We start from the raw sequence: 17,536 nt of genomic DNA, 5'->3' as shown, positions 1-17,536 counted from the left end.
GCCTGCTGGAGTGAGAGGTAATCACGCTTACCACTACATAACCGGCGCCGCTATCTTTAATACACTTGATACCCAAAAAATGCTTCGCTGAATGTATTCAATCGATTCCTTAGATTACATTTTTACGACTGAGCAATCCTGTTATACAAGATGTATCTTTATATTCAAAATACGCACTACAAAATGCGGTTGATTTCGAGTTTCCGATAACAGAACAGCTGGTTAACACGCAGTTCAAATGGGAAGGTTACCGAAAAAAAGAAGCTGCCGAGTGCCGACAATAGTCACACTCATCTGATCCAAGCAACACAGTGAACACATGTTCTTTAACAGTTTATATAGCTTTTGTATGACTGGTTTTGATTATATAGCAGTTTACTCAACATAAGTCTAGTGATTTACGGTTTAGCGACTTGCAGTCAATTTCATTTTCATTTCAATTTTTCATTTTCAAGCACAGAAGGGGGTCATAGGTCCAAGTCACCAGCGAAAAATCGCAGAATAATAACCACAGGGGTCAAATGAATCCTGTTTACGATACCGGATAGTAAGGAAAGCTGTTGAACATAGGGGATAGTCAGAGTAACAGCAATAATAGTGAAAGTTAGGAAAATAAGCAGGTAGAGATGGTTGATTTGCAATGGCTATCGACTCTGTTATATGGCCTACCGTATCAGATTCAAATTTAATGTCGTTTAATATTGCGCTTATTACTTTTATCTTTATTCTAAGCAATCTCCTTTCATACTTGTTTGTTTTAAGGTGAACTGGATGAAATGATTGTTTTATCAAAATTATGTTAAAGTTAACTATGCTTTCAATTGTCAACAGTTTAGTTTCAACTGAATTAGTTGGCGACTCAATTTGATGTTATTTTCCATTTTTAATTAGTTGGAAGTATATTTACTTACGTAATCGATTCGTTGAGTGATTGATGATTTACTTACATTTTATACGAATTATGTAGTTTTACGTTGTTCATTTCTAACTTAGACATTAACTTGTATTGTATGCAGTTTTTAACTATTCATCGATGACATTTTCAAATATCTAGTTATTTTCAAATCCGTGAAAAGACTCTTCTTCGTTGTCCGAGAACCCTTCGAAGTCTGATAGTCGTAGATCATTTTCAGTGTATTCTGAGCTTAAGGCGTCCTCTGAATCCTCATATTCTGATTCGATCAATTCACTGAACAATCTCTTTGTTGCTGCTTTGTATTCGTGTCGGTTGTTGGCAATTTCCATCCAATACTCCACAGTGCTGTTGCTTCTCTCGATGTCCTGTTTGATGCTGGTTTTCCAGGTGAAGCAAGGTCGTCCATGTTTCTTTTTGCCTGATACACGATAATTGAGAGCTTTCCCTAGTATTCCTTGTGATGTGTTCCTTACAGCATGTCCAAAGTAGTTCAGCCGTGCCACTCTAATTTTGTTGTTGATGGTGTAATTCCCTAGTTCCCTAACTGCAATATGCTGTGACTGCTGAGGTGACTGCATTCTTTCATTATGATCGTCAATTTGTGACACTGCTTCTGGGCTGCCAATGTATGGTACATCATTATTGCCAGGAACGTCGTTATGCTGTTTTGCTTCATAGCTTAGAACCTTAAGCGCTGTAAGCATGGTGGTTTCCATTCTGCGGAGCGAATTTCTATTGCTTTTGAGGACAGTCACTACTTCCATCGAGTACGTTACTATTGGAGTGATTAGCGTATGGTACAGTTTTTTTATTGTTGCCCATCGGATGCTGTGGTCTCTTAGGAACGAAGTCAGACTATAGAAAGCACTGTATGCTTTTCTTATTCTCTCTCTAGTAGTTTCTTTCCTAGTTAAACTGCTTGTAATGTAGGCTCCTAGATACCTTATTTTCGTCACTACCGGTAGTTTGTACTTACCAAACGTTTGTATTTCTTCAGGAGCAACATTTTTAATGTTGAAGGGGTCTCTGAATAATACTTTAGATTTGTCAGTGTTGATTTCTAATCCTATAGACGCCAACAATGGTTCCAGGGTAGAAATGATGCGTTCCACATCCTCCATTCTTGTGCACAAAAAAAGTAGGTCATCTGCATATGCTAGTACTAGGGGAAGGGCTATGCTAGCGAGTTGTTCGATGTTCAGTTCCGGAAGAAATTCGCGTAACGTAGTTAGTACACTATGCAGCATAATTATAAAGATGATAGGACTTAATGGACACCCTTGTTTTATGCCCTTTGTTTTGCGGATTGATCGCGTCCTTTGCCCAAACCATTGTACTGATGTTTCCTCCGTTAGACAAGCCTTGATTATCCTGTTTATTAATGCCTTCGAGACACCCATAGTCATCAGAATTGCAGCGGTCTTCGTAGTGTTGATTCTATCGAAAGCTTGCTTCAAGTCCAGCGATACAATTATTGTTGGGGCACCTTTCCGCCATCTTTCATCCAATACTCTTCGCAGTACAAAAATTTGATCTGCTGCACTCCTTTTTGCTTGGAATGCCATTTGATACGCTGGTACCGGCGGTAATTGTCTCTCCAATCTATCCAATAGTATTCTGGCGTATGTTTTGTAGGCTGTTGAGAAAAGCGTTATTCTCCGGTAATCATTCGTTGACTGTGGACCTCTGGTTTTCGGAATCAGTATTTGGATGGTTGACAGCCATGATGAGGGTATTTCGTTGGTGTTGAACACTTCAACAATTAAGTCGGTTACAGCGTCGATTGCATCTTCGGTCCCATATTTTAGAAGCTCTGTGGCGATTCCGTCCAGTCCGGGCGCAAAGTTGTTCTTCATTGATCTGATTATCGTCTCTATTTCCAGTCTAGTTGGCGTGTCACCTGGGCTCAAAGCATCATCTTCCGGAATCATTTGTAAAGTTTCTGTGGATGTTTGCTCTCGTAGGGCCTTTTCCCAATCCCTGATATGTATGAATTTTCCACGAATTTTCTCGTTCTTCCTACGATGCGTCTTGATAAATCTAAAGGTTTTTACCATGGCATCCAAGGAGCCTGCTTTATCGGTCTCTTCTAGGAACTTGGTCACCTTCTCTTCGAAATGTTGGTCAAAAGCCTCCTGTTTTTGCTTCCTAGCCGTATTGCTTGCCTTCTTCAATTCCGCGTTCGTCCGATCTTTCAACAGTTCCTGGTGTGCTTCTGTATATCTTTTACAAGCATTCTCTCTCCTCGGTGTCATTGGCGATGTCGGTGCTTGGAGTGTGATGACAGCAGCCTCATTAATTGCTTTGGTAAGGGAGGACCATTTCTGCTCAATTGATTGTAAACTCCTGTGCGGATGAGATGTGAGTTTCCGATCAAGTGTGGCTTGATATCTGTCCCGTTTATCCTCGTCATTTTTTAATCCGTCTAAATCTAGTTTAATTCGTTTCGTCGGGTGGGGAGCTGTTGGGATTCTTGCATTTTGGTTTCCACCTTTTACTTTCATCTCACCTATCACCATTTTATGGTCACTGATATTATCCGGATGAAAGAATCCTTTAATGTGTGGAAATAGTAAGAATGTCATCAGTACGTGGTCGATCTGAGATTCGCTTCGCCTATTAAACCATGTTACTTTCACTGATGGAGACTTTGAGTATGTGAGGTAGTTTTTCAAGCGTAGACCGTGTATCATGTTCTTCAGTTCAAGGCCGTTAAGATTTGATTGATGGTGGAAGAGATTTGATCCAATATATTGTTTATCTTCTTCCGTCATGTCCTGGATGCCGATGTGTGCGTTGAAGTCTCCTAACATAACCTTTAATTATTTAAATCTTAATTAAGCTGATTCGTATGATATACGTAGAAAATAATAATTATAATGATTAACCAATATTGATAGCAATTATAATGATTAACACTTAAAAACAATAATAAGATAAAAATATACGTTACAATTCTATTTTGTAAACTGTTTGGAAGTCCTGAGACGTAACGCGTTAGAATGCCAAATTCTCCATTGTCAGCTGATTGTACTGGTCTTACATAAGTTGCGATGAACATAACAGATTCGCCCAGATGATTACTGAGATATGAACAGGAATTTGCGCTGATCTTTTTAAATTTGTTGTCAACATGTATTGCTTTTGCTACTACTATCGCTGTGCCTCCTCCTTCTCGTGGTCTTGTCGTATTGTCGTCGTTTACATTATACCAGTAGAAGTTTTCCGTTTCTATAGTGCAACCAGGGAGACGTGATTCTTGAATTGCAGCTATTAAAATTCCTTGTTGAACCAACACTTCGTCTATCTTATTTCGTTTTATTTCAGATGCACATCCCCTTACATTCCAGCTTGCGAATTTCAACTGTTACTTCTCTGTGATTTCAATTCCTTCAATATTTCCTGTATTTTCCGATCGATTGCTTATTTGAGATGCCATTATCCTTGGATTTCTGTGCCATGCTCTGATCTGTTCATTTGGTACTCCGTACTCTCGTTGATTTACATCAGTTTGATTAACTGTCTGCTCTCGTCGATTTGTTTGGAGAACTTGCACTACGCTGTCGTAATGATTCCGGTTTGCGTAATTTCTGGTCCGTGCAGTAAGTCGGTAAGCAATTCTTATGGTTCCGTTTGTCGTTCCTGATTCATTGAACTTTATGAGAGGGCCCTGCTCATTAAATAAGTCGAGTCTTTTTCCTGATATTTCTGTTACTGCAATAATTGTTTCTGTTCCTCCCCACTCGTTCGTTGTCTCCAGTCGACTGAGAAAAAAACCGATTTTTTCTTCTAGCGATTCGCCTGGCACGATGATTTCTGGATCCATAATCTGTGTTTCCAATATTTCTCGGAATCTCTCTTGATGCTGCCTTATGTGGGTTACTACGGTTCTGCGCAGATCCCACATTAAGTTGTAATGTTCTTCAGATTGGCCGTTCGTGCCATAGAGTTGACTAACGATTGCTGAGAAGAGGCAATGTCCGTCCCTTTCCATTAGTCTTATGTCGTTTTCGTTTTTGCGGTGTAGCTACACCGGTGCTACACCGCCGAACACCGAAAAATTTTAGGGTGTAGCTATCGGTTGCACCTTTGTTTACAAACAAATGATGATGAACTGTCAATGACTCGTGCTTATTGCTGCTTACACTACACCGGTGTAGTGTAGTAAAAACGAAAACGACATTACTAATATTGCTCCATCATTATATCTCATCACTTCCATTTTGAATAATTTAGAGTCCTGATCTATTTGCCTAATGATTTCTAAAGAAAATAATTTTAAAATGTTATACATTTCTTTGTTTATCTTCAGCGTTTTTGGGTTAGTTATTCGAATATTTAGATGAATAGAGTATAAACATAGATAGACTAAAGATTGAGAGCGTTTGCGACAGCAATAGCATCAAAGTAGGAGTGAGATGTGTATGTATAGGAGGAGATAGAAGAAAAATGAAACTGGAAATCGGAAACTGGAAACTGCTGGACGTTAGCTTCAGGTTCTGTGTTAGTATTAGTATTGTTAGTGCAGAACCTTAGTGGACCCTCCCGGCGCCTCCAATCAGAGTTGGTGTTAGTATTTCAACTCTTCTTAGAGGTACGCTTTAATGACTGATATAGATTGCCTACTAAGGGACAAACCATGCAAAATTGACGCAGCACATTTTTGACTAGATTTAATCCCCCTCCCTTCTTTGTCCGTCACAAATTCTAAAAACTCCACCTCCCTTTCTTTAGAATGCTACGTCATTCATGCATGGTACCTAACTAGAAAATGGTTATTGATTATGTAATAGAAATGGTTAAATATGTAAGCTTGTAAATGTTCGTTATTATATGAAATCAATCAAAACATATTACCTTATTTTAATTATAATTAACTTATCCAAATAGAGATAACACTGATATATAACAAAACAAAGCAAAAAACAGGTAATAAATGAATAGCTAAGTTAATAACTTAAGTGATTAAATCTTATTTATAAATTAGCAAGTAACATATTGGTTTACAAAGCAATAGTTAAAAGGCATCAATCAAATCACTTAAGCGTCGTTGATCCCTCCAGCAAAGGGGAGGGAGCGACTTGCAGTCAATTTAATTGTTTATATGAAAGTTTGAACATACTGAGAGGTAAGCACATATCATCGGTAAGAGACGTTTGTGTGTGTGTGAGAAAATTTGCAAAAAAAATCTAAGGGCACCGGTGGGATTCGAACCCACAATTCTCATTCAGTACACGGGTGCCAACATTTATTCCACTGTTTGCTTTGATCTGATTAATTTCCAATTCAACGCCAGAAGTTCGATCTAATAACAAACTGAATAAGTGTAATTTGTACATACATTGACACTTTAATTCGACTGTTTTCAATTGATTTAATAACATCCTTTATAAGACGTCTAATAAATGTTCTCCAGCTCCTTTATAAGATTTCATTGCATTACTTTACAATGTTGTTGAATAAAGGTGAATACAGTCAGCATAATAGCTCTTATACCACTATGCGTCCATGTTGTAATCACATGATTTGTAAATGCTTTATAAACGACGTATTAGATTCATTATTCGACAACACTGATTCAGTCTTACAACAAGGCGAAATCAGTAGAGTAGTGGTTACCGATTCCGCTTTCCAATTTCCCACAGGGTCTTGAAGGAGCTAGAGTTGCGATCGGGAGTGCTGATAGGTATTTACTTTCATGCAAGCTTTTATAGATTATTGAGTTGCCCATATGATGAATTCTAGGATAGCTCAGATGACAAGGCAAGCGGCCGGTGATCGGAAGGTACATGGTTTGAATCCCATACCATACAACGACATGTATAAGTATTTAATAAATTTTCTAATATCTGTGTGGTGCGAGCCACGTCAGAAATAATGAAATACAATACACTTAAGAAAAACACACCACACTCTTCCCTGTCCCCGTTCATCTTATTTTCGGGTTAATTTTCCCACAGTTGAATAATCGTTTAATAAATGTATAATAATGTCTAATTAAACGTTACTTCACATGAGAATCAAGCGTATACAGAGTATCACTGTTTTAAGGAAGCAGTGATGTCTAATAAACACTGAATAATCTAAAATTTTATCGTATACACTCTGTTACAACTCAATATAAGTCGAATAAAAGCTTCTCTACATACCTTATTCAACACCAAATATTTCGATGTTGTGGTTGAATAAATTCTCCAGATTTGTGTGAACAAAGCCTGAACAGAAGTTATTATTAAAAATAGTACAAGTACTATTAAGCATGCAGTTGAATAAAATGGCCAAGAAGTCGTTTCTTTAATAGACGATTGTTTGTTGGGATTTGAGTTTCGAATCCGTTTCCCACCCTAGTCTTTTTGCGCAACCGTTCTCTAATACACAACAATCGTCTATTATCGACAATATGTGCTTCTACCGCAACCACTCAGTATCAGTCGAAGTGAACAAACACAGTTCATTTTTGTTGTGCATCCTTACATGCTGCACGCTATTTCAATACTTCCCAAATTTGGGTAGAATCCGTCGGTCAAAACTTAACCTACCCAAAAATGGGTAAACCGTGTTGGAAGTGACAAGTTGACTAATGAACAACATTGACATGAAGCCGATCAACGTTGTTCATTTGTCAACTTTCCACTTCCAACACAGTTTACCCATTTTTGGGTAGGTTCAGTTTTGACCGATCTGGGTGGATTCTACCCAAATTTGGGTAGTTTTGAAATAGCGTGTGGAGTATTTCCAGTACAGTATGAAATGCAACAGTTGAGCTGCCGACTGATACTGAGTGGTAGCGGTACACACACATACACTGAATCTACCTTACCTTGGCGCCAGCAGATCACATATTTATTTATTTGTCGTCAATCAGTGTAGACCGTTTTACAATAGTTGCTTTAAGTGCTATTTTACAATGTTACTAAGTTTATAATATATATAGTATGTTATGAGAAAATAATGTTATTGCCTGGCTGACCTCGAAAAGAAAGTCATTTTAAGTGAGCATTAACTCATTGTTAAATAAATTGATTTGCAATATGCAGTATAGCAAGCCATCATTCTATTTAATAATCCATTTCTGGCGTAGTTTGTTCTTGGATTGTTAAAGCTCTGGACTGCTTGTTTTTTTTAGCGAAATAACATCGTTTATCAATGCTATAATTTCGAATTCTCTTCGCTTTTTGAGCTCATCTAAATTTATTAACATACATATTATGGGAGTGGAAAACTCGTTCAACTTAACTTTCTTTGAACAAACAACAAGAACTGCTTTTGAACAGACTCAATACGGTTAACATGTGTTTCATGATATGGAGCCCAAACTATGCTACAGTACTCGAGAAGAGGTCTCACATATGCTAAGTACCAGTGGTTTGATTGTGTAAGGATGATTCAGAGCATACTAAATCGTTTGATAAACCGAAGCATGTTATTTGCTTTATAGATAATGCTATTGTAGTGATCAGCAAATGACAACTTAGAATCGAGAACAACACCTAAGTCTCTAACTTGATAACATCTTTGAACTGGTTTCTGGCCTATAGAAATTGTGTTATTAATAATAACATGCTTTCTAGTAAACGATATAGAATTGCATTTTTTTACATTAAGTTCCAACAAATTTTTCTTACACTAGGTGTCAATTTTCATCTTCGAATGTTTGAAAGTCAGATTATTTGTTTATTTCCATGAAAAGTTTCATGTCGTCTGCATATATTGAAACATGAAGGAATTTAAAAATGTTTTCTTTATCGTTGACAAATAAAATAAACAGTAATGGACCAAGATGTGAACCTTGTGGCACATTCGTTAATGACTTTCTCATTATTGTATTACTATTGCTTGAATGAACCAGTATTTTGTAAAGTTCGAAATAAGCTTCAAAATTGTTATCAAATAAAAAAAAACTGATCAATATCAAGTCAAACGATCGAATATGCTTTTGCTGCTTTACCTCAGACCCGTTTATTTTGATGCTCTAGTTTTCTTTGATGAGGATGTTTACAATCATTAGTGATTATTGCAATGATATAATCGTACCTTTTCATTTGTATGAATACATTTTACCAGCCTTTAAAGATACGATTGTTTTATTACTTTACAATTTAATTTAAGCATACAATTTTGAGTGTTGATCCTAATACTTTATATTTCGAACGAATCTGTTTAAGGGAGGTAAGTTTTGGTGCTGGGATCATCGGTTTTTTTTTGACAGCGTAGTGTCAAAGAAATCAATCTATTTTGCCATTTTTTCAGCGCGTACTCATTTTGTAGTTATTTATTTAATTGAATTTAAGCTGCCCCAAAGGTATATGTATATTAGGTTTAAAATCTACTACACAGCTAAAATTCGGTTCAGTAAATAGAGGACTAAACTGGCATAACTGCTTAATAAAACGCGCGATGCAGGATCATTCTGGGCCTAATTGGCAATGTGACCTCAACTCACAGTCATTGCAGCCTTTCATGTGCTCGTTAACATACGACACACGTAAACCTCATTCAACGAAAATGATAGACTTATTAGGACTTCAGAAGCCATTACTTGCGGCCTTCCAAGAGCTGAGAAACCCAAAAATGCGTCATCACTCACATCGACTGATTAGCAAAAATCGTGATTGAATTTGTAAGATTCGAAATTTGGATTTACCGTTCCACCCAATTAGCAAGCAAAGAAATCGAATCTGAATGAACCGATCTCCCATTTAATGGAACACTCGCAACCTATCAAGATTTCACCCAAGGCACGGCCGGCGCAATCGTTTAACCGTAATCGAAAGGTGAGAAAATAATCGTCCAACAGAAAATTAAAGCGCACCAGAAAACTCGTTCCAAGTGACACTTTCCCAACTTGAAGCGAACGTTTCTTCTCCTTAAAGACCGAAAAGAAGCAAAAGTAATCGTAAAATGTAGCTACATGCCAACACTGGTAAACCGCACGACGACGTCTTTCCCAAACTGTCAGCCAAGCATCAGGCAGTAAATGCATACAATCAGCGCAAATTGTGCGTTTCGAAGCGTTGCAAAGAGGCGTGGCCTGCAGATTCCATTACAACACCATTTATTTAATATCGAGGCGAAAGCTTTTGCTTCAGTTGCAAGTGACGGCACTCACACCACCAAGTGTTATTTTCGAAGTTCGAAAAAGCGGCGGGCCACTTTCGAAGTCGTTTGTTGGTAGTAGTTGAGACAGGTGTTAGCCACGCCCCCTTAATCGAGGGAAAGCTTTTGCTTTGTTTTCCGAATGTGTTGGTGCTAGAGAGGCACATAACACCAATACCAAGAGTTGACGGAATCAACAAACCAGCACACAACAACGATGAAGAAGGGAAAGAAAAAAAACTGCTGAACATAAGCAAAATCATGGAACGTGACGTACATTTATCTGTCATTACTTAATTTTCGCCGTTATTGCTTCTTTAGTTTTATGCTGGATGCCTCTTTTTTTTCCACTCGCTCGCTTGCTTGCTCGTTTAGTTGCTTTTTTTTTCTTTATTCCAGCTCAGCTTTGCTCTTCCCTTTGTTTGAACAGTGCGAGCAAGCGAACGAGCGAGCGAGCGAGCGAGTGCTAATGTGGTTGCTGAGCTGTTACCAACGAACGACGTTGGAGAGGGTATGAGTGAGAGTGAGTGAGTGGGATGAGAATAAGATCGTAATTAACTTATTCTCTCGGGAAAGGTTTGTGCAATGTGATGATGATAATGTTTTACGGAGGAGATGGGAGTGCTCCGGCGAAAAGGTGGTAATGCGGCAGATGTGAGCGGTTCTAAACGGGCACTAGACTGGGGTAGTGTGAAGAGCACTCAATTTTAATGCCTTTCGGTGATTGTTTTGTCGTATATTGGATTCGATTCGGCGAATCGGGCAAGCGAGCTCCTTATAGTAAGGAGACACTACAGGATTTTTCGGATGAAAGTGATGGTGTTTCACTGAAGCAGGATTGAGACATGGAATGCATTTTTTTTAAATTTAAAAGTATTTTTTTTCGACGCATCATTTTAGATTGCAAAAAGCTCGTGTCATTTTGTGTAAAATATCAAAAGGAATCGAATAGTGCGAGCTTTTTGCAATCTGAAATAATGCGTCGGAAAAAACTGCTTTTGAAATTTTCCAAAAAGCATCAAAGTAAATTGAACCTTAAGTGAAATCATTTTCGAGACAAATGTTCGTATGTTTTCAAAACTGCGTTGTTTCTTATTTTTAAATTGTTTACCGTTAAAAAAGCATCATGTTTATGTAAAGCGATTTGCTGTTAAATTTGCACTACTTGCCAAATATTGCAAATCAATGTGCAAATCCCTTGGAAGAGATCATATCGAAGCACGGTTAAATCAACAGAAAATCACTTAATTTTAAATTGTAATGCACATCGTTGTTGATGTGTTGTCCTTTGAACTCGAAATGTCAAGCATACTGATATTAAAAATCAATCACTAATTTAATTAATTTATCCTTGGATTTCATGTTTGCTGAATATGGATTTAAATATTATATTGCCTTGTTCATACTGCAAGCCTTGTTATGTGTTATTCAGAATATGACCATAGAACATATATCATATTACTATCCAGATCACATATATCCAAGTGATATTGAACAACATTACAAGGCTGTTTGTAGATTTAACATTGAGCAATCAATTTGATAAGTTTGACAATGTTTTGTAATAGAACTTATCTGAATAATACACTTTTATTGAATACAGCAACAATTTCGTAATAGTTGTGCTCTAGAATGCTAATTATTTCGGGTGGGAATGGAGAATTATCGCTTTCTTGCTTTTAGTTAATTTATTGTTAAATTGCCATCTTCGCGAGTAATGTTTGGCATGTGCGTTTTTGATATTTCAAGCTGAACATTGCATTAGGTCCTAAGTAACATTGAAAGATTCTCTTCGTCGACTTTCTCTTTGTATCCCTACGGCCATGTAAATACATTACCAGGTATTTTCAGCACACAGATCGATAAAAGAAGCTTTTATCTAGCATCTTATACGACAAACGCAACAAGAAACGGTTATGAGCTCAAGTTATTAACGAAAAAGGAAGTCGACGCAGAGAATCGATCAATGTTACTTAGGACCTAATGCAATGTTCAGCTTGATATGCTTCCAAAAGCAAAACTAATAAAATTAAATGGATGAATGTTCGGTGCCAATTTAAATGATAATCATTTCGATTTAAAGGTGTTATACAGTACATATTTTGCAACGACAAATCACTTTGTTTTAAAACTCAAATCACTTGAAAATCAATGATAAATCACTTCGATTCGTAGTGCCGCAGGACAGACTGAGTCAAGTGCACGAGCATTTGGATAAGATGTGACAACTTTTTATCGTGTAGGGTAGATCGCTACTATCCGTTCTATCGAGCAGAAAACATCAGTATAATCAATGATTTCATCGTGCACAGATCAGTAATACGTTTGTACCGATGCGTTAGTTCACAAGCTACAACACAAAGCCTATTAGAGCGTATTGTGAGAATATGTGCACTCATTGTTCTCAAAACACAAGAGGCGCTCCTAGCGAACTTGCTTTTTCTACCTTCATCCATAGGACGAAGAAAATCCAATGGCGTTTCAATGTGTTTGGACGGAATTGAAACTCGTTGCACGAATTTGGAATCAAGAAGCAGTGTTAGATTTTTTTTTGACGTTGGATAACGTCTTTCGGCAACATACGGGGGTACAAAATTGAAAACAGTCATTTTGGATGCGTTACGAAAAATTAAAAGATTTTGAACCATAATAACTTAACCGTCTCTCGATAGATTTACGAGATAATAGCATCAATCGATTGGAAATATTTCTAGCAATTTGCTGAATGTTTCAAAAATATTGATTTCATTCTGTAAACTATTGAAAAATGGTTAAAAGTAAACCATTGTCTAAAAATGGTGAAAATCGATTGATTTTTTTTATATTCTTATACTTTCTCCAACCGAGACATCAGATGCGAGTATCTGACACCTCTGATATTTTCTGTTCTACTATATAAGCGTCCAACAAGGTCGCCCGTTCCATCATTGTCTATCCGATCGTCGAACCAGCAGCAGAGCAGCAGAGCAGCTGTACCAGAGCAGCGGAAGCAGAGCAACGGCAGCAGAGCCTGGGGGCGAAACGGCAACTACGCCGGGTGGGTTGGTGCCAGTGCTCCGGTATACTGGGCCGCCGTCATGGAATGGCCAGCTGCTGCAGTTCTCAGTCGGTCGTATTCACCGTATGCTCCGCAAGGGCAACTACGCCGAGCGTGTTGGAAAAATGGCCCTTTTCAGGGCCACAACATTATCAAGATAGAGTTTAACGATTAATTTTCTAATGCCTTTCCGACACTTTTTTCATATGACTTTCATCGGCCTCATGATATTCATGTGATTTTGTGGTGGGTTTTCATCCATGTGGTAAACTTTTTGAGTGTATGCTTCGGCAATCAAAATATTGAATTTCATTCCGCTGCATTAATGTAGGCCATAAGTCCAGGGCCACCGCAGCTCTGCAAGGTAGGGGAAATGGATCTAAGATTGGGCCCATCGCTAAAAATCTGCTATTTACCAATCTTATCTATATGAACGCGTCGTTGGGACGGTACTGATGGATATATTAGGGCGCTATTGAAAATTTAGTCAGTTTAATTTTAGATATGGATTGAATGATAACACTGCACTGGTTAATTTCTTGGAAATCATTCTACACTAATCAACCATCATCGAACCTACTCGATGAGGATATCCATTAACTAGGGAGAGCATGACAGAAAGATTCAACCATGTTTTTAATGGATTCATTTTATCACTCCTTGCGCACCACGAAGGAAACTGTTTTGAAAACAAAACTCTTTACCATCAAATTGGTCGTCCTGAAAAGGACGGATTTTGTTAAAGGGTGGGAACTTCGATCGAATTTAGGCCTTCTTTTCGGTCTTCTTGGGCAATAGGACGGCCTGGATGTTTGGCAGGACACCACCCTGAGCGATGGTCACTCCGGAAAGAAGTTTGTTCAGTTCTTCGTCGTTGCGGATGGCCAACTGCAGGTGACGTGGGATAATTCGGGTTTTCTTGTTGTCACGGGCGGCATTTCCTGCCAACTCGAGAACTTCAGCGGCCAGATACTCCATCACGGCAGCCAGGTAGACGGGGGCACCGGCTCCAACACGCTCGGCATAGTTGCCCTTTCGGAGTAGACGGTGAATACGACCGACTGGAAACTGCAATCCAGCGCGGCTCGAACGGGACTTTGCCTTTCCCTTGACTTTACCTCCTTTTCCACGTCCAGACATATTTAAATGTAAAAAAGGTGATCTGATATACGAATGACACGAGCAGATGAACGCTGAAACTGTAATGATGACATTTCGACCGTCGAGGGTGGTTTTATACCTGCGTCGAGTAGCATATTATGAATACAGGGACGGTACAATAAATACTGTGGGTAGCAAAATACTGAAAATGGGAGGAGTGTCGGTTGTCTCTACGGGCATGAAACGAGACAGCGTTGCCAGTATTCCTGATTTATTTGATTTTCCAGATTTTCAATCGTCTTGCCAGATACTTACCCAGATATAATTCACTTATATGTTATTACGTTTATTTCAAGAATTTTTAATTATGTTCCGGATTTTCCCAGATTTTTTAAATATGTTGCTTTAGAGAATTTCCAGCCCAAAATGAAAACCGGTTGGACATGAGCGTTTCCGAATTCAGTCCAATAGAGGCGATGGGGGCAAGAAGACCATACGGGGCGAGATGGGCCACCGTTCGTTTGGGCATAATACCAATTAACTCAATCTATTTTTTTACAAACTTGTTGAAAATGCTTCTAATATGAATCTCCATGAAAACCGTATCAAAATTCAATTACATGTCTAAGATAATAGGGAAATGTAACATTAGCTCAAAATCTCTAGAATATTATAAGATATGCAGTCAAGAAAACAAGCATCGCATTCACCATATTTCATTTTACTGATCCGCTGGTTCTACAGCGAGCAATACACGTAACTGTTGCTAAAAGAACTTATGTTTCTATTTCACTTGATTCCTGCATGTTATTTTCTAGTGAAAACCTGTCAAAACCTTAACTTTGACTGGGGTGCTCATATTGCCCCGTATGGTTGTTGATCGGAGCAAAAACTGAAATTTTTCAAACATAATCATTTATTCAGTCTATCATTCCAAAACCACAACCAAAACGGGCCTTTTCAGGGCCACCAATAATTCGACAAAGAGTTAGTTTTGAAGATAATTTCTTTCCAGAATATCACAGTTACACCACAGACAAACAGACGTAACTCTTCATTGTGTATCTTCGTTCATGCATTTAACGGTTGATTTGAATATTATCAGTTCCGCGAACTACTCGCGGCAGCGCTGGCATCGGATCACTTTGACGTTTCTATATATTCTATAGAAATTTTATGCAATATTGTTTACGAGTTAGCGGGCAAGCTTGTTTTCCGCGAGAAGCCAGATAGATGTCGTTACTGAAGTTATATGTTTTGAGATACTATGTTTTCAAGAACAAGTTTTTCAAAGAGTTACGTCTGTTTGTCTGTGGTTACACTTAAATTTGGGGACTGTACTGGGGTGTGGGAACGCTGGAAGGGGAGATGCTGTCTGTCTTCGAACTACCAACATCATTCCAAAGCTCCTCCAGGGCGACAGAGTAGAGTAAACCCAACAACATCAGCCCAACAAAACGGCCCTTTTCAGGGCCACCAAACTTTCGCAAAAGAGTTATTAAGGAATATTCCTAAAATATAATATACACAATTAAGTACAACACATAACAGACGTTATCCAACGCCAACCCTGCGGTCGTATCTAGTATACAACCCTTCCAACTTTTTTTTTTTTTTTTTAATTCCTTTATTTAACGTCGGTCTCTGTTCCGCAATCTAGTGCCAATCACCGACGGACATCGATTGCCATCCATTGACGGCAATCGAATGTGCAGGAAGGCAGCTTCCACACCTGCGTAGGATATCGCACCCATTCAACCACACATGGGCCGGGACCAACGGCTTTACTTCCCTTCCGAAGGAAGACGTGACCAGAGATTTTTATGCCTCAGAAAAATCCCACCGACCTCGGCTGGGATTGAACCCAGACCCATTGGGGTGTTAGAAAGCAGTCACGCTTACCACTACACCACCGGCGCCGGCGCAGTGTTAGATTTTTAACAATATCTCAACAATGTGTGGTTCTTTATCAAATTCAACGGTACGTATGGAAAGGGGAATACATTTAGAAGTCATCTTTGACAGAAACATTTGATTTATTGTTAAAACCCGTGGGAAAGCGTGGGTTGTGCTTAGTAGGACGGAAATTAGATCAAAAAGCCTATTACAGTAACATCAGTTCTCGGGTTTGTGGTAAAGAATATATCCAGAACTTCTGGCTTGATCGCTGAACTGCTGAACTCAGCAACTTACAACTGAGTACTAACACAAGACAATGAAGAAGTCTACAGTCTGTAGAGCAAAATACGTGTATAAGCATAATGTAAACAATTTTTCGGCGCTGATTAACATTGGCGCATCAATTTCTGTTAAAACTTGAACGGATTACACCAATTTTGGTTAATCAACATTATGAACCAGCGCATATGTACACAGTAGAGTGATGCAAAATTTGAAATTTTCGCTCCACAATACTTAAACGATTCCAAATCGGATCCTGACTAACCTCTCAAAATTTGAACCCATTTGGTGAGAAACTGAGATGGCACAAACCATTTAAAGTTTGTTCCGTTTGACGTTACTTCTATGGGAATTACTATGGTAAAACCAAGATTTTTGTTTATGTCTATCTAATAATTCACCATATCGGTCTGCTTGAAAAACTGGGAAATTTTCCCAGCTACAACTTTGCTCAAGACCACTTTTTGATTAAATGCAAGGATCTAAAGTTATCAATGGTTCAATGCGCTGATGTCTTATGATCATGCTCAATCAACTGCTCAGCAGGCAACATTGGTGTTTCTGGGGCGTTGAATAGGACACAAAAATCAAGGCTACTATGTCACACTGCAAAATACAGTGTTGCCTACAGAGCAGCTGCTTGATCATGTCATAAGTTTACCAATCTCTTAAATAATTAATAACTTTTTCCTGTCATGTTTTACATAGAAACGATCTTCAGCAAAGTTGTAGCTGAGAAAATTTTCTATAAGAATGGCTATCGAACTGTTTCGCAGCTCAATATGCAAATAGACTAGAAGGCAACTAACAAAAAGTTGAGATTTCCCATAGTAATTTACATGTAAACTTCAAATGGCTTGGGCGTAGTCTGTTTCTAACCCAAAGTTACAAGGGAGACTAATCCGGACCCGCTGCACTAAAAAGTAGACAGCATAATGTAAACAGGGCGTCAGCATCAACCAGCATGAGATTTCAGGAACAACTGAAATCCGTGCTAGTTGATTGAGCTGGCGGAGCTAGAGAACTAGCATAAGTGTGAATATCCCATTATGTGTTGTTTATATACGCTGGTGTACTAGCGCTAGTGTACTAGAACTGTTCTAAAAAGTAGCATAATGTAAACAGGACGTTATGGATTATTTAAATCTGTGCTGGTGTGCTAGTTGCGGTTTAAGAAAACAAAAAATAAAAATAAATGGAGCGTT

General features: G+C 38.4%; 2 protein-coding genes across 2 annotated transcripts in view; both read right to left on the bottom strand.

Annotated features, from left to right (window-relative positions):
• The window catches only part of Rsod (Related to Sod), a 342,433-nt gene that overhangs the window by 231,528 nt on the left and 93,369 nt on the right, over nt 1-17,536 (bottom strand). The gene's annotated exons all lie outside the window — the stretch shown is intronic.
• LOC135702825 (histone H2A) lies at nt 13,805-14,647 on the bottom strand. Its single transcript, XM_065223865.1, has one exon. The coding sequence runs from the start codon at nt 14,187-14,189 to the stop codon at nt 13,815-13,817; it is 375 nt and encodes a 124-aa protein (XP_065079937.1). The 5' UTR covers nt 14,190-14,647; the 3' UTR covers nt 13,805-13,814.

The sequence above is a fragment of the Ochlerotatus camptorhynchus genome, unplaced genomic scaffold (assembly GCF_037179485.1).
Source record: "Ochlerotatus camptorhynchus isolate MF236.1 unplaced genomic scaffold, CSIRO-AGI_Acam_v1.1 ptg000201l, whole genome shotgun sequence".
NCBI lineage: Eukaryota > Metazoa > Arthropoda > Insecta > Diptera > Culicidae > Ochlerotatus > Ochlerotatus camptorhynchus.
Note: the sequence above shows the minus strand (reverse complement) of the source record. Positions and strands in the feature narration are given on the sequence as shown.

Bases quoted from the DNA above. Each gene is read 5' to 3' on its own strand.
- LOC135702825 (XM_065223865.1), bottom strand. From the start codon at position 14,189: ATGTCTGGACGTGGAAAAGGAGGTAAAGTCAAGGGAAAGGCAAAGTCC.